Source organism: Tripterygium wilfordii, chromosome 22, assembly GCF_013401445.1.
Source record: "Tripterygium wilfordii isolate XIE 37 chromosome 22, ASM1340144v1, whole genome shotgun sequence".
In the NCBI taxonomy this organism is placed as follows: Eukaryota; Viridiplantae; Streptophyta; class Magnoliopsida; order Celastrales; family Celastraceae; genus Tripterygium; species Tripterygium wilfordii.
This window is the reverse complement of record NC_052253.1, coordinates 12,643,093-12,657,841: the sequence shown is the minus strand read 5'-3', so window position 1 is coordinate 12,657,841 and position 14,749 is coordinate 12,643,093. Positions and strand designations below refer to the sequence as shown.

The window sequence follows — 14,749 nt, the reverse complement described above, 5'->3', positions numbered from 1 at the left end:
CTAAGAAATCAATAAGTATAGCATATTAGTAATTTTTTTGATAAACAACTCTTGATTTGATTAGTAATTGATCAACAAAAAACCAATTATGCCCAACACAAACCAAGAGATCAATAAGTATAGCATATTAGTAATTTTTTTGATAAACAACTCTTGATTTGATTAGTAATTGATCAACAAAAAACCAATTATGCCCAACACAAACCAAGAGATCAATAAGTATAGCATATTAGTAATTTGAAAATCATCCAGGCATTCTATTGAACACTTGATAGACTCCAACACAATTTAACCCTAAATTAGTGTGAATAAGGGATCCAAGCCAATTCACAATGTAAGCTAGTTGATTGGCACATAGAATCAGTCACACAAAGAATCACACGAAGCTTGGGCAAGCCAGCCATTGGACGGCTCAGTAATATAACACTGCCAGTAGTTTAGAATTGAACTCCTGACCTCGAATGAGATTCTTTACGTTTGAAATCCGGATAGATAACCAACTAGGGCTACACTAATTAATTAAGCCTTTTTAACTTTTTTTCCTATTGAATTAATGTAATATTTTATTTAATCACATGATAAAATTGTTCCAACTTGGTCTCTCGGACAGATTTTCTCACTTTGGGACAATCAAACTGCACATATGGCACATTGACTGTCCAAATATTGATTGCCACATACGCATTTTGGCTGTCCCAAAGTGAAAAAATCTACCCTTGAAACAATTTTATCATTGGGTGACCAAATTGAAACATTTTAAACAACGGTGTGCAAATTGAAACACTGACTATCTTTCGGTGTGTAAAAGTGGTATTAACCCTAAGAAAACATGTTCTAATTTCATATTCACAACGAGAGAATATATAGAAGCAGCAAGCTTTCGACTTTTATTTATGATGAAAACATTATACACATACACACTTGAAGCTGAAGCACAAACACCAAGAAATCGCGCACACACAAACAAACCCAAGTGAGCCTATACAATACTGGCTCTTACATATTATATATGATCCATCAATATATACATACACATACTAATGGACACACACAACTGATCATACGGCAATCCTTATATTCCTTAATTTAGGACTTGACAATGCCCTCAGATAAACTCTTGGTGAGTCCAATCATGAAATCCATGTAGTCAGGGACTTTGATACTTTCGCTGATTTTCTCATACACAATTGTCAGTATTGCTTCGGTGCCTGTGCCCTTTGGGATGAACTGAAAGATTGGCACATACTGCTTCAAATAAGTGAATGGATCTCCATCAATACCAACCAGTTTCACTATCAGCTTCTCATCATCAAATTCCACCCTCTCCTTGAAGGTCGTAGTTTTCCCTTCTATACATACATAAACATATACATATATTAATGCACAAAATATCCCGAAACATTAAACGGGTCATTTGAGGTCCTTAACAGTAGAATTTGCCAAGAATAGGTTGGGGTTAGTGGCACAATGACTAGCTAGTCTTGTCAACCACATCGAAATGAGTCTCCCAGTCAAATTTCGCACATTAGTTTTCAATATTATCAATCGGTTTCTTCCTCCAACAATACATCATTTAATTTCGGGTATCACGTTAACGAGTATCCTAAAGACACTTGTTTCAAATACTATATGCTTGAATTGATTCAGAAAGAAAATGTAGCAAATGAGGAATATTACATATGGGAACCGATCACATATATCACCATAAAAAAAAATGTAATTTAGATGGGTTGTGTTGCATTATACGTACCAAATGTGTAGGTCCAGACCTTAATAGAGCCATGTTTGTCCCAGGCACCTTCATGAACCTCAACGCCTTGGATGTGATTAGGAGCATGGCCTGGAACATGGAAGGCTGTCTCCTTGAAGACATTGTAGATCTTCTGAGCAGGTGCTTCTATATCAATCACTGTCTCCATCTTCCTTTTGGGGTATTTTGTGATGATATCCGACATTGTTTCTTCGCTTGCTTCTATAGGTTTTGCAGAGAATATATAAAGAGAAGTGACGATCGAGTTGATGGAGATGAAGTAAGTTGGCTTGTGATTTATATAGAGAGGTCTGGGAGTAGTGACTCATGCAGAGAGGTCCTACGTAATAAATTAAATATGAAAAATTATTTTTGACGTGGAGTGAATTGATTTCTTCGTCGTCTTCTTCCTTTTCTTTTTATATTTTTTAATTTAGACGTCCTTATAGGGGGATCTTGGTTATGGTCACCATATCCTTTGGCATCGCTGTCACCAGTTGTATCCACATTATGAAACTCTTTTTTTCTTTCTTTTTTTTACCCTCTTGGATGCATCTTGACGGAGTAAACCCTCGGGAATTTTCCTACATAGGATCTGGGTATCTCATTGACATTTTATCAGGGGTATAGTCTCAAAATATTGACGAAGAGTTTCGAACCTAAGATTCAAACTCTGCCAAGGGATTGGATTACGCTATAATAGTTGACAAAGAAGGCAATATTAATGCATAATTTGGAGATAAGCTAAGCATGAATAGAAGAAAATGTAGTTTTTATTAGAATTTTAAATTAAGTAGTTGATATAACGAAGACAAAATGCCACATAATCGACAAAAAAAAGTGATCCATTTTGTCAAAAGGGGCTCCAGGAAAAGTAATTATAGTAAACAATGATTGAGAAAGCTTCAAATTGACCCATTTTTTTACACCTTCATTTCCATGATTGATCATGATTCTAATAAATTAATAATTGTTGATCAATTATTTTTATTTTATTTTGTAGCAGGTGAATTATTTCACTATACTAATATTAAAGGTATAATATAAAATCAGGGGGAAAAAAAAGAGGAAGAGAATAATAAATGTTTGGGTAGACAAAAATGGGGTCGGCCAGATATGTGCTCATCTAAACCATCGATACCATCACCCAAAAATTAATAATATAATAATTAAAAAATAAATCAGTGACAAGAAACATGTGATTGTTTATGCTAATTATGGTGAGATTAGTCACGTCAAGCTAGATTTAGATTCAGATTTTTCTAGAACTTATGATTTGAAATATATAATAGTAGGCCCCGCTGATACATTTACGGCTGAAGCAGTCCACACCATTTATAGGGTAATGCGACTTTTGATCATCAAAATAGTTGTTAATTTTCAATTCGATAATCAAATGTTCAAACATGAACAATATAACTTGAAAACCCAAAATTAAAAATTGTTCTAATATGTAAAAACGAACAAATTTCTCATTGTTCTAGAATATGTCTCATATAGAATTTTTATGTCACATCAACAATTTAATTGTCTAAATAGTCGAAAATCTATCTGAGTGTACATATTAGAACAATTTTCAACATTGGGTTCTTTCCAAGGATGAATATTCGGTGGCCGAACAAGACCTGATCAACTCTTTTGGTACCAAAAATTAAATTACCCCAAAAATAATGACTCATACATCACATTACATGCCTGTTGACATTCATAATCTATAGATCAAATCAGACTTCTTTATATAATCCTTTGTCCTCTAAAAAATTGTCACTAAAGACGAGCGACAATTACGGATATCTACCAGCACAATTTGTTAAGTCATGAAGCTAACATTCTCGTTTTCTTTACTACGAGTAGTACAGTTCCTTCATATATCATCTTCAAACACCAAAAGTATTCTGAAATAATTCAAGCTTCCCAACAGTTCTCCAAAGAATATTCATACTTAATAGCTCAAAATAGTACACAAGATGTAGAATTACATTTCAAATACCAGTCATGAATTCATGATACACTTACAGTATTGCCCATATCCAATTCCATTATATATTTGTATAGGAGTATCTATATGTAAACATTACTTTATATACATTCAAGGCAAAGAGCCTTTTGAGGCATTTAACAGCCATTTAAAAGTGGCTATAGATCAAAGACTATAAGACTACAAGATGATACAACTAAATCAAGTAGAGGGAAGGAGTTACCCGCGATATTACTTTAAAAGATTACGACGGTTATCGTTGGAACTAATAACAACTGGGGTGGTAGAGAGACCATTTTTCTTATCTGATAACAGATCAGCTCTCTCTATCAGCCCTTCATTGACATCAGACTGACTTGGTGATGATGCGAGTATCTGTACTGTTAAGCTTCCACCTACAAGATAAGATAAAATTTAAATTTAATACATCTATATTAAACATCATCAGTTCAAAGTAGGAATTTCACATACAAGCCAATAATTAAAATAAGGTCATTTGTTTCAAGTTTAAACCCCTAGTTCTCATCAAGATATCTGATCCGTTCATCAGGTACGTCAACAGCTAGGTTTCCACCACAATGATTGGAAAGTTTAAGTTTCACAATATTCATATCAACTGACATCAACTCTCCAAGTTCAAATTTTGAAAATATCATCGAGTTCAATGCTGCTTTCGTTGCTAAACAGATCAGTCGAAATTCATAGCAAAATATGCATCCAGAAGATACAATCCCTTTTGAAGAAATAATTTCAGGGGACAAGGTTATCACCAAGCACAAGGGCAGCCCCGATCCATCCAATGGCACCCCACCTTTCACCAAGGAGAAACCAGGCAAAGCCAGCACCCCAAACAGGCTCCAAGCCGTAAATAATTGCAGTTTCGGTGGCTGATACATCACGCATTGCAGACATCTGTACAACATCATTCAACCCTTTGAAAAACGAGAAACTGGAAAGCAAAGTTTGTAAAGAAATTAGGGTAATTCATTATCCAACTAGGTAATTCCCACAGGCCTTATGCCAGTAAAAAATGTGAGACATTAGCTTTAATCAACATTAAGGTAAAAAAAAAAATGGAAATATCAATGCAGAGTTCTGAGGGATTAATATTCAGGAAAAAACTTTAGTTAAAGGAAGCATATCAGCCAAGGAGTTACAACAAAATGACGGGGCAGTGAAATGTAGTAAGAAGAATATTTTAAGCCAATCAACAAACATATGAACTCTACATCTATCCTATGAACTGTACCTCTATCCATAAGCATAACCCCGTCGTCAATATGCCTGTATAAAGTGCAGGAATCCATGGAAATGTAACCATCCAATCCCAAAAGACGGTCCATGTCCAAGACGATGGACTAGAGTCTTGGATGCCCCCAAACCAGCCTTGGGAAAAATACCATATTGTTGAAAAGAGGGCAATAACACATACCTACATAAAATCATAGAATTGTTAAAATACATAAGGGCCCCCCCCCCCTTGGATGCCCCCAAACCTGCCTTGGGAAAAATACCATATTGTTGAAAAGAGGGCAATAACACATACCTACATAAAATCATAGAATTGTTAAAATACATAAGGGCCCCCCCCCCCCCCCCCCAAGCTGCATTTCAATTTTCGATAAAAAGACAACATACGCACCTCAAACCCAAGAAGAGGTAAGAATTTCTTTTTGTGCGTGGTCCTTGAAATGTGTTCGGTTCTTAGCATATGTACACCAAAAAACACTGCACTTAAGAAGTTGAGTAAATCTCCAACCTGAAATGTATAATAAAATTGAATGAAAAACAGAAGTTAAATGACAGCTCATCAACCATTTGAAATAAAATTCATCACTCAAAGAACAATGGCGGTCATCATTGGTTATATCAAATGTACCACAAGCGCCTAAAATGATAATGATCAAAAGAGCACTTACACTTGGAGGAGATCCACTGGACTCCAGCATTGCAACTCCTATGATGGACATAAGAGCTCCAAACCAGGTATGGGCAGGAACTGTTGCCCCTAACATACCATCAAGCAAGGGAACCACAATTACCTGATAGATTCAGCCAAAATATGCTAAAATTGCACCTTCATGTGCCATTATAAAGAAGACATATAAAGAAGACACATCTTGACATATCTAAAGAGATTAATCAAGAAACTTACAGTGAGCGTAGATATAAAGGACGCACGCCCAGCATCAGATGTTAGAAGTCCAAGAGCCTGCATAAGGTATCCTAGACTAACCCAAAAACCTAACTCTATCCCTGCATTGCGAGTGTGAATATCACCTCGGGATTTTAATACAAATGGGAGGAATGGAATGGCACAAGCAACAAATCGCACAACAGTGAAGGATGCTGGATCCACGATGGCTTCAATTTCTTTCAAAACCGGAATATCACTTGCTACAACAACATATAATAAAGAAATCAAACATATGACCCATCCTTTATTAATACACATGGTAATGAATTTTTGAACGCAATACACCAAGTAATTAATTGGATATGACCAACACATAACCAACTTGCTATTGCTGTTCATCCATCAGAGCTCATTTAAGGGGTGGATAGTCGTCAAATCATAATTCTAATGTTAACACTTCCTAGACTGACCTGGTCCCTCAAAGCCCACCTTCTATTTACAAGTTAATGAAAGGTGCGAAAGCAGGTCAAAGTGTCAAACATCTTTCAGGTATTTATCAGTTAAAACTTAAAAGCATAATGACTCTCAAAAGGTAAAGAGATCTACTTGGTGTTTCAGAAATAACAAAAGATTTTAAATAGCCCTCATTCACATATGTTGGACATGGAAATACAGATTAGTGTTTAAGATATTTCAGAAACTAGATGATAATTGATAACTATACAAGATAATTTACAAAAAATTAAAAATCAAGCTCTCAAGATGATTTGAACATTGCATCTTGAGAACACAAGTAAGAGACATAACCAACTCCTCTGGTGACTTAATGGTTAGTCTAAATAAGCAAAAATAATACTTATTTTCTTTATTTAACAGGAAGATAAATTAATAATTGGAGCAATTAATAGCATATCCGACTCCTTTAATGACTTACCAAGAAATTTGACAGCCAAAGCTGACAACAGAAAGTATGACCCATGGCTGTACTAAGTTAACAAATTATATACATTCAATGTCTCTGAGCATCATATAAGCCCAACGCAGTATAAGCCATGAATATTATTTTTATTCAAATTATAAAGTTGATGTCCAACAAACTCACCCACTGACATCATTATTGGATGTCATTAGTCAAATGCATAGCCAGGCCGCGAGCCTGTGAGTGAATTCCTTTTGCAAAAGTAACTTTCCAATTAAGAGCCTAAAAATGACGCTGTATTTCTGTCAAGCATTGGATAAAAGTCCCAGATCTTGAAAGGGTATCAAGGATCTATTATTAGGTAGCGAATCAGAATTTTCATAACGTAAAGTACCAGTCTAATTATTACTGTGCGCGTAAAACTACACAGGGTGAAACTACAAAGCAATCATCGTCGTCTATATGAATTGACATTCAGCCACATAAATTCCCCTTTGCCATTCATTCCTATCAAAAGATACTCTCCACTAATCCTATAGAGTCCATGTCCTTGGATCTCCCTTTCTATTTAGTATCTCCTACTTACATTTTCCCTGCCCTGTCCACTACGGAATTAATATGTTCCGAACCATTCCAGGCAATCTCTTGCGTCTAATCTTCTATTGGTACTACCACTACCCAAGATCAAATATTCTCCTTACCAACCTACATTAGCAATATCACAGACATTATTTGAGAAAAACAAAAAAATTAAATTACTGTAGAATACATCCAGCTAGAGAAAAAGCAGCCGAATCAGGGAATTCGCCCCCCAAATATCCAAATTAGAACCTTGGAGGAATTTACAGATTAAAGTAATAATTAACAACAATTAGAAAGAGAGAACAATAAATAAGAAGCTTACCATAGATAAGCGTAAGGACATTGAGCAAAATTATACTCCTGACTTTCTTCGACGCGAAAAAAATCCTTCGCCACAGAGATCGCTGGGTTTGTTTCTTCCGCGACCGATTTATTTGGATGGAACCCGCCGAAACCTTGGAGGTGATGCTATTTGGACTATTATTACTGAGCTCGGCCTGCTTCCGGCTCCCGAAATCAGCCCCAGATCTAGACCTGGGATTTTCATCACCAAGAGGATTCGATGATGAGGATGGTACTCCTGACGGGGAGTTGTGCAGAGAGAGAATTCGAAAACGACAGCGCTTTGACGGAGTTTCGTGAAATGAGAACACGATAGAATAAGACAATTTTCTCGAGTACGAGTAGCTCCTTGTCCCGCACGACCACCGACATGACGGTGGTGGTGGTGAAGCCATGGCAGAGTTTGGCTTGCTCCCTCAGTCCCTCTAGCGCCTCCGCTTTTAAACTATCTCTGTTTCTCATCTCGTGCCACGCATCAGTACGAGTATCCTTAAATCGACCTATCACGTTTCGACACGAGCATACACAGAGTGATGAATTGACGCTAATGCCACTGAACTTGGTTCGTAGTAGTTCTGATTGGGTAATTGGTGGGGGTATATAATAGTATGTAAATGGTCGGTGAGGGAATATAGGCGCAAAAAAAAAAGGAGGAAAGTGGGATTCAATTTTGTTTTTTTGGCCGAGCATAGAAACAAAAAAGCAAGAGCAGGTGCAGGAGGTGAGGTTTTGGCGGTTTCACACAAAACGGTAAGGAATGGGTGGCTAATGTCCCATGATGTTTATGGACATAAAAAAAGGTATTCCGAATATTTAACTCCAATCCAACAAAAAAATAAACAACTATCACGTTTATTTGGTTCGAATTTGGAACCTGGTCTGATCAACGTCAAGTTATGGTGGGCCTTGCTTTGGGCCCACGTATATGTCCAGCCCAGGCATGGGATACGTACGTGAGTGATTCATATAGAAAACCAGGCCCATGATGTCCAAATCCAATATGATAAACCGACATTATTAACTTATCTATTTATTTTGGAAAGGTAAATTGACTTCAAACAATTTATTCTGTCATATATATATATATTTATTTATTTATTGCAGGCGAAGGTGATGGGGAGACTTGAACTCGAATACTCGATACCTCTATGAGAGACCACACATATGAATATGAGTTACTCATAGTTCTCAAAACATGTGACTTTCAAACAAATTACCATATATTATCCATTTTCGTGACCTTTTTGTGTTATACCTAGGTCGGGCCGTGGGCAAAAACTTAAAACTTTTTGAGTAACGTTGCTATGATTGAACATGCCATGGGCTTGATTAGAAGAGGGAAGCTATGAGGTTCTCCAGGCATATTTAAAATTGGGCCTCGACGATTTTTGGCCATTAAAACAACCATATGTAACCCATATGTGTACCTTGATGTGTCAAAATCTCCCCATTGATTCCAATGCTGTAAAATCCGATAATGATGATGTATAATTCTCTAAGACGGAAATAAATAATGCAAGATCAAGTTAGAGTGAGTTGGTGACTTGGTGGGTGGAGGCAATAAACAATTGATTTAATGGAAATTGACGGGGAAGAGAGAGATGATGAGCCATAACATATTAACAACCCTCTTTAACTCGGATATTTAAATGCGACATTAATGGCCTCCCAAGCAAACATTCATGACTTCTCTTCTTCCCCCCCCCCACAACCCCCCCCCCCTCCAATAATTTGCACATAATCTTTTGAACTTTGTGAAACTTAATTACACACTAATTACATTATATTTATCTTTTGAACTTTGTGAGAGTATTCTTGTTTTAATTTTCTTAGGCTAGACTTAAACCCTAATCAAGGTTCTTATTTAGATTTCGGTTCTTTGGTATATTATTGCCTCGATTTGCTTGGGCTAGGGTGTGGGTATTTATGTGACTTTCCATCGAAGAGATTGTATTAGGGTTTCTTTTTGTAAATTATATTCAATCAAATCTATCCTCATTTTCAATCATTGTTCTTATTTGCAGTTGTTTGGTGCTTTGTGTTGTTCCGAGTGGTTTGGTGTTGGATTTGGAATCGGGTCCCATCAATTTCATACAAAACATAAATGATATTAAATTGGACCCAAATATTTATACACTTAATATAAGTTCATTTTTATATGTATATATGTTAGAGCAAATGCTATGGGTGTAATTTAAGGGGGCATGGAGGCCATAATTTGTCCTTTTTAATGGGCCATGAGAAAATTAATGCTCCAATGGTGTCCATTTGTTGTCTCAATTATGTTAGCCCAAACATGAAGGAATGGAGTCATGCTTGCCCACATGTTGGTTTCATTTGGACTCACCTCAATTATCACACTCACAACTTTGTCATATTGGGCCAATCCATATTGACCCGAACGACTTTATCTTTCTAGTCTTAACATCAATCCATACTAATTTGAGTTCAGGTAAAGTGTTTGTTATTCCAGTTTGGAAGAGTTTGACGTGCTATATTTTGTTAATTCACATCTTCCCTTGAAGGATGTGAAACAAAAGACTTAACCTCATCATCACTCAATAGCTCGCTTAACATCACCTAATTTGATACTGCATAAGCTTGTACCCCTGCCCAGTCAAACCGGTGCCAACCTTTCCTTGGTTAGCTAATTATCCGTGTGTTCTTCGGTTCGTCCTCTTGTTTTCACTACTTTTTAGGGCATGTCTCTCTCAAGTGGCTTAGAGGGACTGTCCGGTATTAAATGCCGTTGTCTACGGATTATTAATTAATTGTTATTATAGTTCAGTGTTTTGTTTTTGCAATGAGACAAATCAAGTAATCAATCTAAGAAAATTGTCAAAATCTGTCTTCAAAAGATTTGTTTACCTCATCGTATAGTTTTGAACATTTTTTTATGGTATAAGTTTGTTTTAAAAGAGTTTAATATCTAGACTTCAAGTAACCACTTAAAATATATATATCTATATATATATATATACGAAAAAAAAATATTTTTTAGAGAAAAAATTATCTTTTTAGAGTGTTAGAAAAGTGAAATGACAAATGGTGTTGTTGATTTGGGTCCAACTTATTTACAAAAATAAGAAAGATTCTTGAGTCTTCATCTTAAGTCCGCAATAAGAAATTTCTGTATGCAATAAAGGTTTTGTTTTGATGAGTGGATGAGACTCCGTATAATACAAAATTATCCTTTAATGAACTTATCGGGAGTTTGGACGATTCTTAAAATACTCGGGATAGTATAACTTTATACAAAAACGGTTTTTATACGATATCGGTTGTATAATATTAGAATATCTCCAACTCGTTTTTATTTTATACGGAACACTTAGTATAAGAAATAAATATCAAATGACAAAAAAAACCCTCACTCTCACTTTAATTGAGGGTAATCCAGACATATTATCATAAATCTTATATTATATAAGCCTAATATAAGATTATTTCCAAACACCGGATATGATTAAATTATACATTGGATAGAAAAATTATACTATCCAAACATATTATCATAAATCTTGTATTATATAAGCCTAATATTAATTTTTTTTCAAATACCGGATATGATTAAATTATACATTACATAAAAAAATTATACTATCCTAGACGGATTTCCAAACGAAACCAAAGAGTTTAGAATTTAGAGTAAAGTAAAAAATCTACAAATCGTTGAACATTATTGTAAAAGGACTCTATTGTCCCTACCACTTACGTCCGTGATCACCAAAAGAGAACAACGTGGCCCAATCAGACCGCGCGTGTCATTGGCACTGCGTTTCCGCGAAGTCTTAAATGGCATAAGATGATTCGAGCGAAGAATATGCGAACAGTCGGCGGAGGAAGATTCGTGACTCACGCGGCATATGCCGATGGTCGAAAACAACAAATCTAGCAATTCCTATTTCTTCTGCAACTGAACTTAACCACCACATATCCTCCTTTATATACATAGCACAATCCCCTCCCTCCCTCCTCAGCTTAATTACTGGATTCGCCACACCAATTCCAGGTTCTTGTTTTGAATCTTCTTTCTTGTTCCTCTAATTTAATTTCGCTGTTTTGGTTGTTTAATCGAAGACCATTGCGGATTTTAGTTTTTCGATGCATTTATTGGGGGGTTGTAATTTGTTTAATTGAGCTGTTCAACTTTTTATTCTTGAAGGAAAGATTAGTTGTTCGACGGAACTAAGGCGAGGTAGAATTTTGGTCATCTGTTTGGTTTTCTGATTTTGAATTTGTTTGGTAATGCTGCTGGTGACGAGTTTGTCATAAATTTTGATTTATAGCTGTCCAGTTATGGTGGTCAATCTGGCTTAAAGGCTAAGATGTTCTTGTTTTTGTAAATGGATTATGCACTTGAGCTGGATGGGTAGCTCGAATTTGCCTGTAGGAGGAATTCTTGCTAGATTGAGTCCAAATGCTTCATATATGATATAGAAATCGACAACAAACTCCAACATGACATTGAGACTTAGCAAACACTTACAATCGAGCGGATTGAATTTCCATTTATAGTTGTGTATGTGGAGCACTAGCCCTATTCCCTTCATGAGGTAACCCGGGAAATAACTTTTTCTGGGGGCGAATATTGTGTGAATTCATAGATAGCGACTGAGGAATTCTGTTGATAGTCTCAGTGACATGCTTAACTGTATTGTATTATCATTTCAAGCAAATATTTTAGTAAAAAAATTGCACTTGTTTGAAGAATGGAAAATTGGTAGGACACCATCTTTGAGCAATTTTTTTAAAGATGGATTATTTCTTGGAAGTCTTGGTCTCTGCTCTACTCTTCTTAAATTGTTGTTCTCTACTGGTACAGGGATTTTGCATAAATATTGATTGCTTCTTGCCCAAATATTCCTATTACTGCCAGCAAGCTCTTGCTGGCGGTCGAATTGGTTTGCTGGCTTGTGAATAGCAGATGAATCCCCAGAGCACCCTGAATCCTAGTAAAGCCCTTGAGGGTTTGCATGGAGTGCAGGTGGTGCCACACCCATCATCTTTACTAGAAGAGACTACTGAACATGGGGAATTCCCACAATCAGCATATGGAAGTTCAGGCACTGGAGTGAATGAGACATTGTTGATGCAGTAAGTGAAAAGTAAACCTCTACCAACTTTTGGAGAAATGTTTTCAAAGTTGTGACCAATTTGTTCACTTAATTCCGCATCCCTCGTTCTCTGAAGTATAATTGCTATGTATGCTTGACTAAAACTTAAATAAAATGTGTAACGCTCACTGTATTTAAATTTTCTCCAGGCGAGTATGGCAACAAAGACCAGCATGTTTGAGGCCAATCCATTGTTCTCTTCCTGGTATTATGAGGAGAAATACTGTTCTTTATTTTCTTTTTTATTTATTTTAGTTTTTTGGTTACTCGGCTGGACTTTGACAGGAATTCCAATGACTTGTGCTTTTGCTAGGTGATCAAAATCTTGCAGAAAGATTTGCTAATGTGCTTACTTCACTTCCTTTTATTGCTCTTGGAATCCAAGCCCCGAGGTAATATCTATCTTCAACTTTCTTAAGAAAAATAATGCAAGCTGATTTATGCTGTGGCTGATTACCAACTTTACCATGAATGCAGGAAGGACTTGAATACTAAGCTGTATGCCAATTCCTTAATTGGAGTTGGAGTTGCCTCAAGTTTGTATCATGTTTCCCAAGGAGAAATAAGGAAATATTTGAGATGGGCTGACTATACAATGATAGCCACAGCCACAGTAGTAAGTTCAAATTCATCAAATTTCGGGAAGTATTTATCATGGTTATTGTGCTGCTCAATTGCGTATATTTTCGAGTGTTATCTTAGATGTAACATTCAAAGTTGTTCTAATTTTGTTGCAGTGTCTATCAAGGGCCCTCAGAAATGAGAACCCGAAGTTGCTGATGGCTGCATCTGCAATGTTTTTACCATTCCAGCCTCTGATGGTTTCAGCAGTTCATACTGGGATGATGGAGGTGACGAGTTGTTTCCTGACCTCTTTGTGTTGAGTTAATTATGCTGCATGCAATTATCTTTTACTTCTATAAATTGTGGCTATTGAATCACAAGACCTAGTGAAATGTGTTTGACAAAACTAGAGACGGTTAACTTCGTTGAACATATACCCATTGGATCTTCTTCCATCTCTTATTTTCTATATGAATGCTAGAGGCCATGGTAGTTACTCCACTGCATATAATTATTAGTAACATACCATCTGAGTGAATATCGTTATTATTTTCGCGGTGTAATTCAACTGGAATGGTTTTTTACTTATTATTATAGGTTGCTTTTGCAAAAAGAGCGTTGAAAGATCCCGACCTCAGGATGGCGCACAATGTGCATAAGATGTCATCATTGTTGGGAGGTTTTCTCTTCATTGCAGATGATGTCTTTCCAGAAACTCCTTTCCTTCATGCCGGTTGGCATCTTGCTGCAGCTGTTGGTGTTGGCACCTGTAACAAGCTTCTACAGTAGTGTATGTATAATTTTTTATTGAATCAATGCTTATTGATATATTCAAACAACTTCCCTCGAGGATCAAAACCTTTTTGAACTCACAACCTTAGTAGATACTCACCACAATAAGGTGAACCAATGTAGGAGGAGTTGTTTAGCTTGTTGCAGTTCAATGGCTCATACTAGTTTAGGCTTCCTAAAAGCACATTCTTTCCATGAGTCTATGTATTCATTATATATGTTCTCCAGCATGCCTGTGAACTTTGAGCTAAGATGTAAAGTATTTCATGTACTTTCTTTCTCCAAAAGGAAATATATATATATATATATTTTCTTCCTATTTTCCCATAATTTTTGTCCTCGTGATTTTATGTTTCCCCTGCTGAAAGTTATATTTCCTTGCAAATGGGATACTTAGCTAACCCTCTGCAGGTTTGAAAACAACCTGAAGGTGCCATCTGCCTTGCATGGTAATTCAATTTGGCCCTTGAAGGGATGAGCAGAGTAAACCATAACTGTTTGCAATTGTTTTTCACGTTCAGTGCGGGGTAACTAATAAAAATAAGTAATATACATGTACGTGTTGACT

At 36.2% G+C, this 14,749-nt stretch overlaps 3 protein-coding genes across 7 annotated transcripts; 1 reads left to right on the top strand and 2 right to left on the bottom strand.

Annotated features, from left to right (window-relative positions):
* Positions 1-862: 862 nt before the first annotated feature.
* LOC119990898 (MLP-like protein 328) lies at positions 863-2,034 on the bottom strand. The gene is made up of 2 exons (XM_038837033.1): positions 1,751-2,034; positions 863-1,349 (listed from the first exon to the last, which is right to left on the bottom strand). Exons 1-2 carry the CDS (start codon positions 1,953-1,955, stop codon positions 1,087-1,089), a joined length of 468 nt encoding a protein of 155 aa, XP_038692961.1. The 5' UTR covers positions 1,956-2,034; the 3' UTR covers positions 863-1,086.
* Positions 2,035-3,671: 1,637 nt separating this feature from the next.
* LOC119990342 lies at positions 3,672-8,275 on the bottom strand. 3 transcript variants are annotated; one of them, XM_038836210.1, is made up of 7 exons: positions 7,689-8,275; positions 5,884-6,125; positions 5,648-5,770; positions 5,371-5,487; positions 4,978-5,160; positions 4,540-4,640; positions 3,672-4,123 (listed from the first exon to the last, which is right to left on the bottom strand). In XM_038836210.1, the coding sequence occupies exons 1-7, from the start codon at positions 8,101-8,103 to the stop codon at positions 4,075-4,077; spliced, it is 1,230 nt and encodes a 409-aa protein (XP_038692138.1). In that variant the 5' UTR covers positions 8,104-8,275; the 3' UTR covers positions 3,672-4,074. The 3 variants fall into 3 exon arrangements, with proteins under 3 accessions (XP_038692138.1, XP_038692137.1, XP_038692136.1); XM_038836209.1 differs by having other exon boundaries at positions 4,499-4,640; positions 5,884-5,984; positions 7,689-8,271; XM_038836208.1 differs by having other exon boundaries at positions 4,499-4,640; positions 7,689-8,269.
* Positions 8,276-11,537: 3,262 nt separating this feature from the next.
* On the top strand, positions 11,538-14,511 carry LOC119992093. 3 transcript variants are annotated; one of them, XM_038838717.1, is made up of 7 exons: positions 11,538-11,720; positions 12,569-12,805; positions 12,975-13,030; positions 13,139-13,217; positions 13,303-13,441; positions 13,563-13,676; positions 13,987-14,511. In XM_038838717.1, the coding sequence occupies exons 2-7, from the start codon at positions 12,636-12,638 to the stop codon at positions 14,176-14,178; spliced, it is 750 nt and encodes a 249-aa protein (XP_038694645.1). In that variant the 5' UTR covers positions 11,538-11,720; positions 12,569-12,635; the 3' UTR covers positions 14,179-14,511. The 3 variants fall into 3 exon arrangements, with proteins under 3 accessions (XP_038694645.1, XP_038694643.1, XP_038694646.1); XM_038838715.1 differs by having other exon boundaries at positions 12,534-12,805; XM_038838718.1 differs by lacking the exon at positions 11,538-11,720 and adding an exon at positions 11,765-11,906 and having other exon boundaries at positions 12,534-12,805.
* The last annotated feature ends 238 nt before the right edge of the window (positions 14,512-14,749 follow it).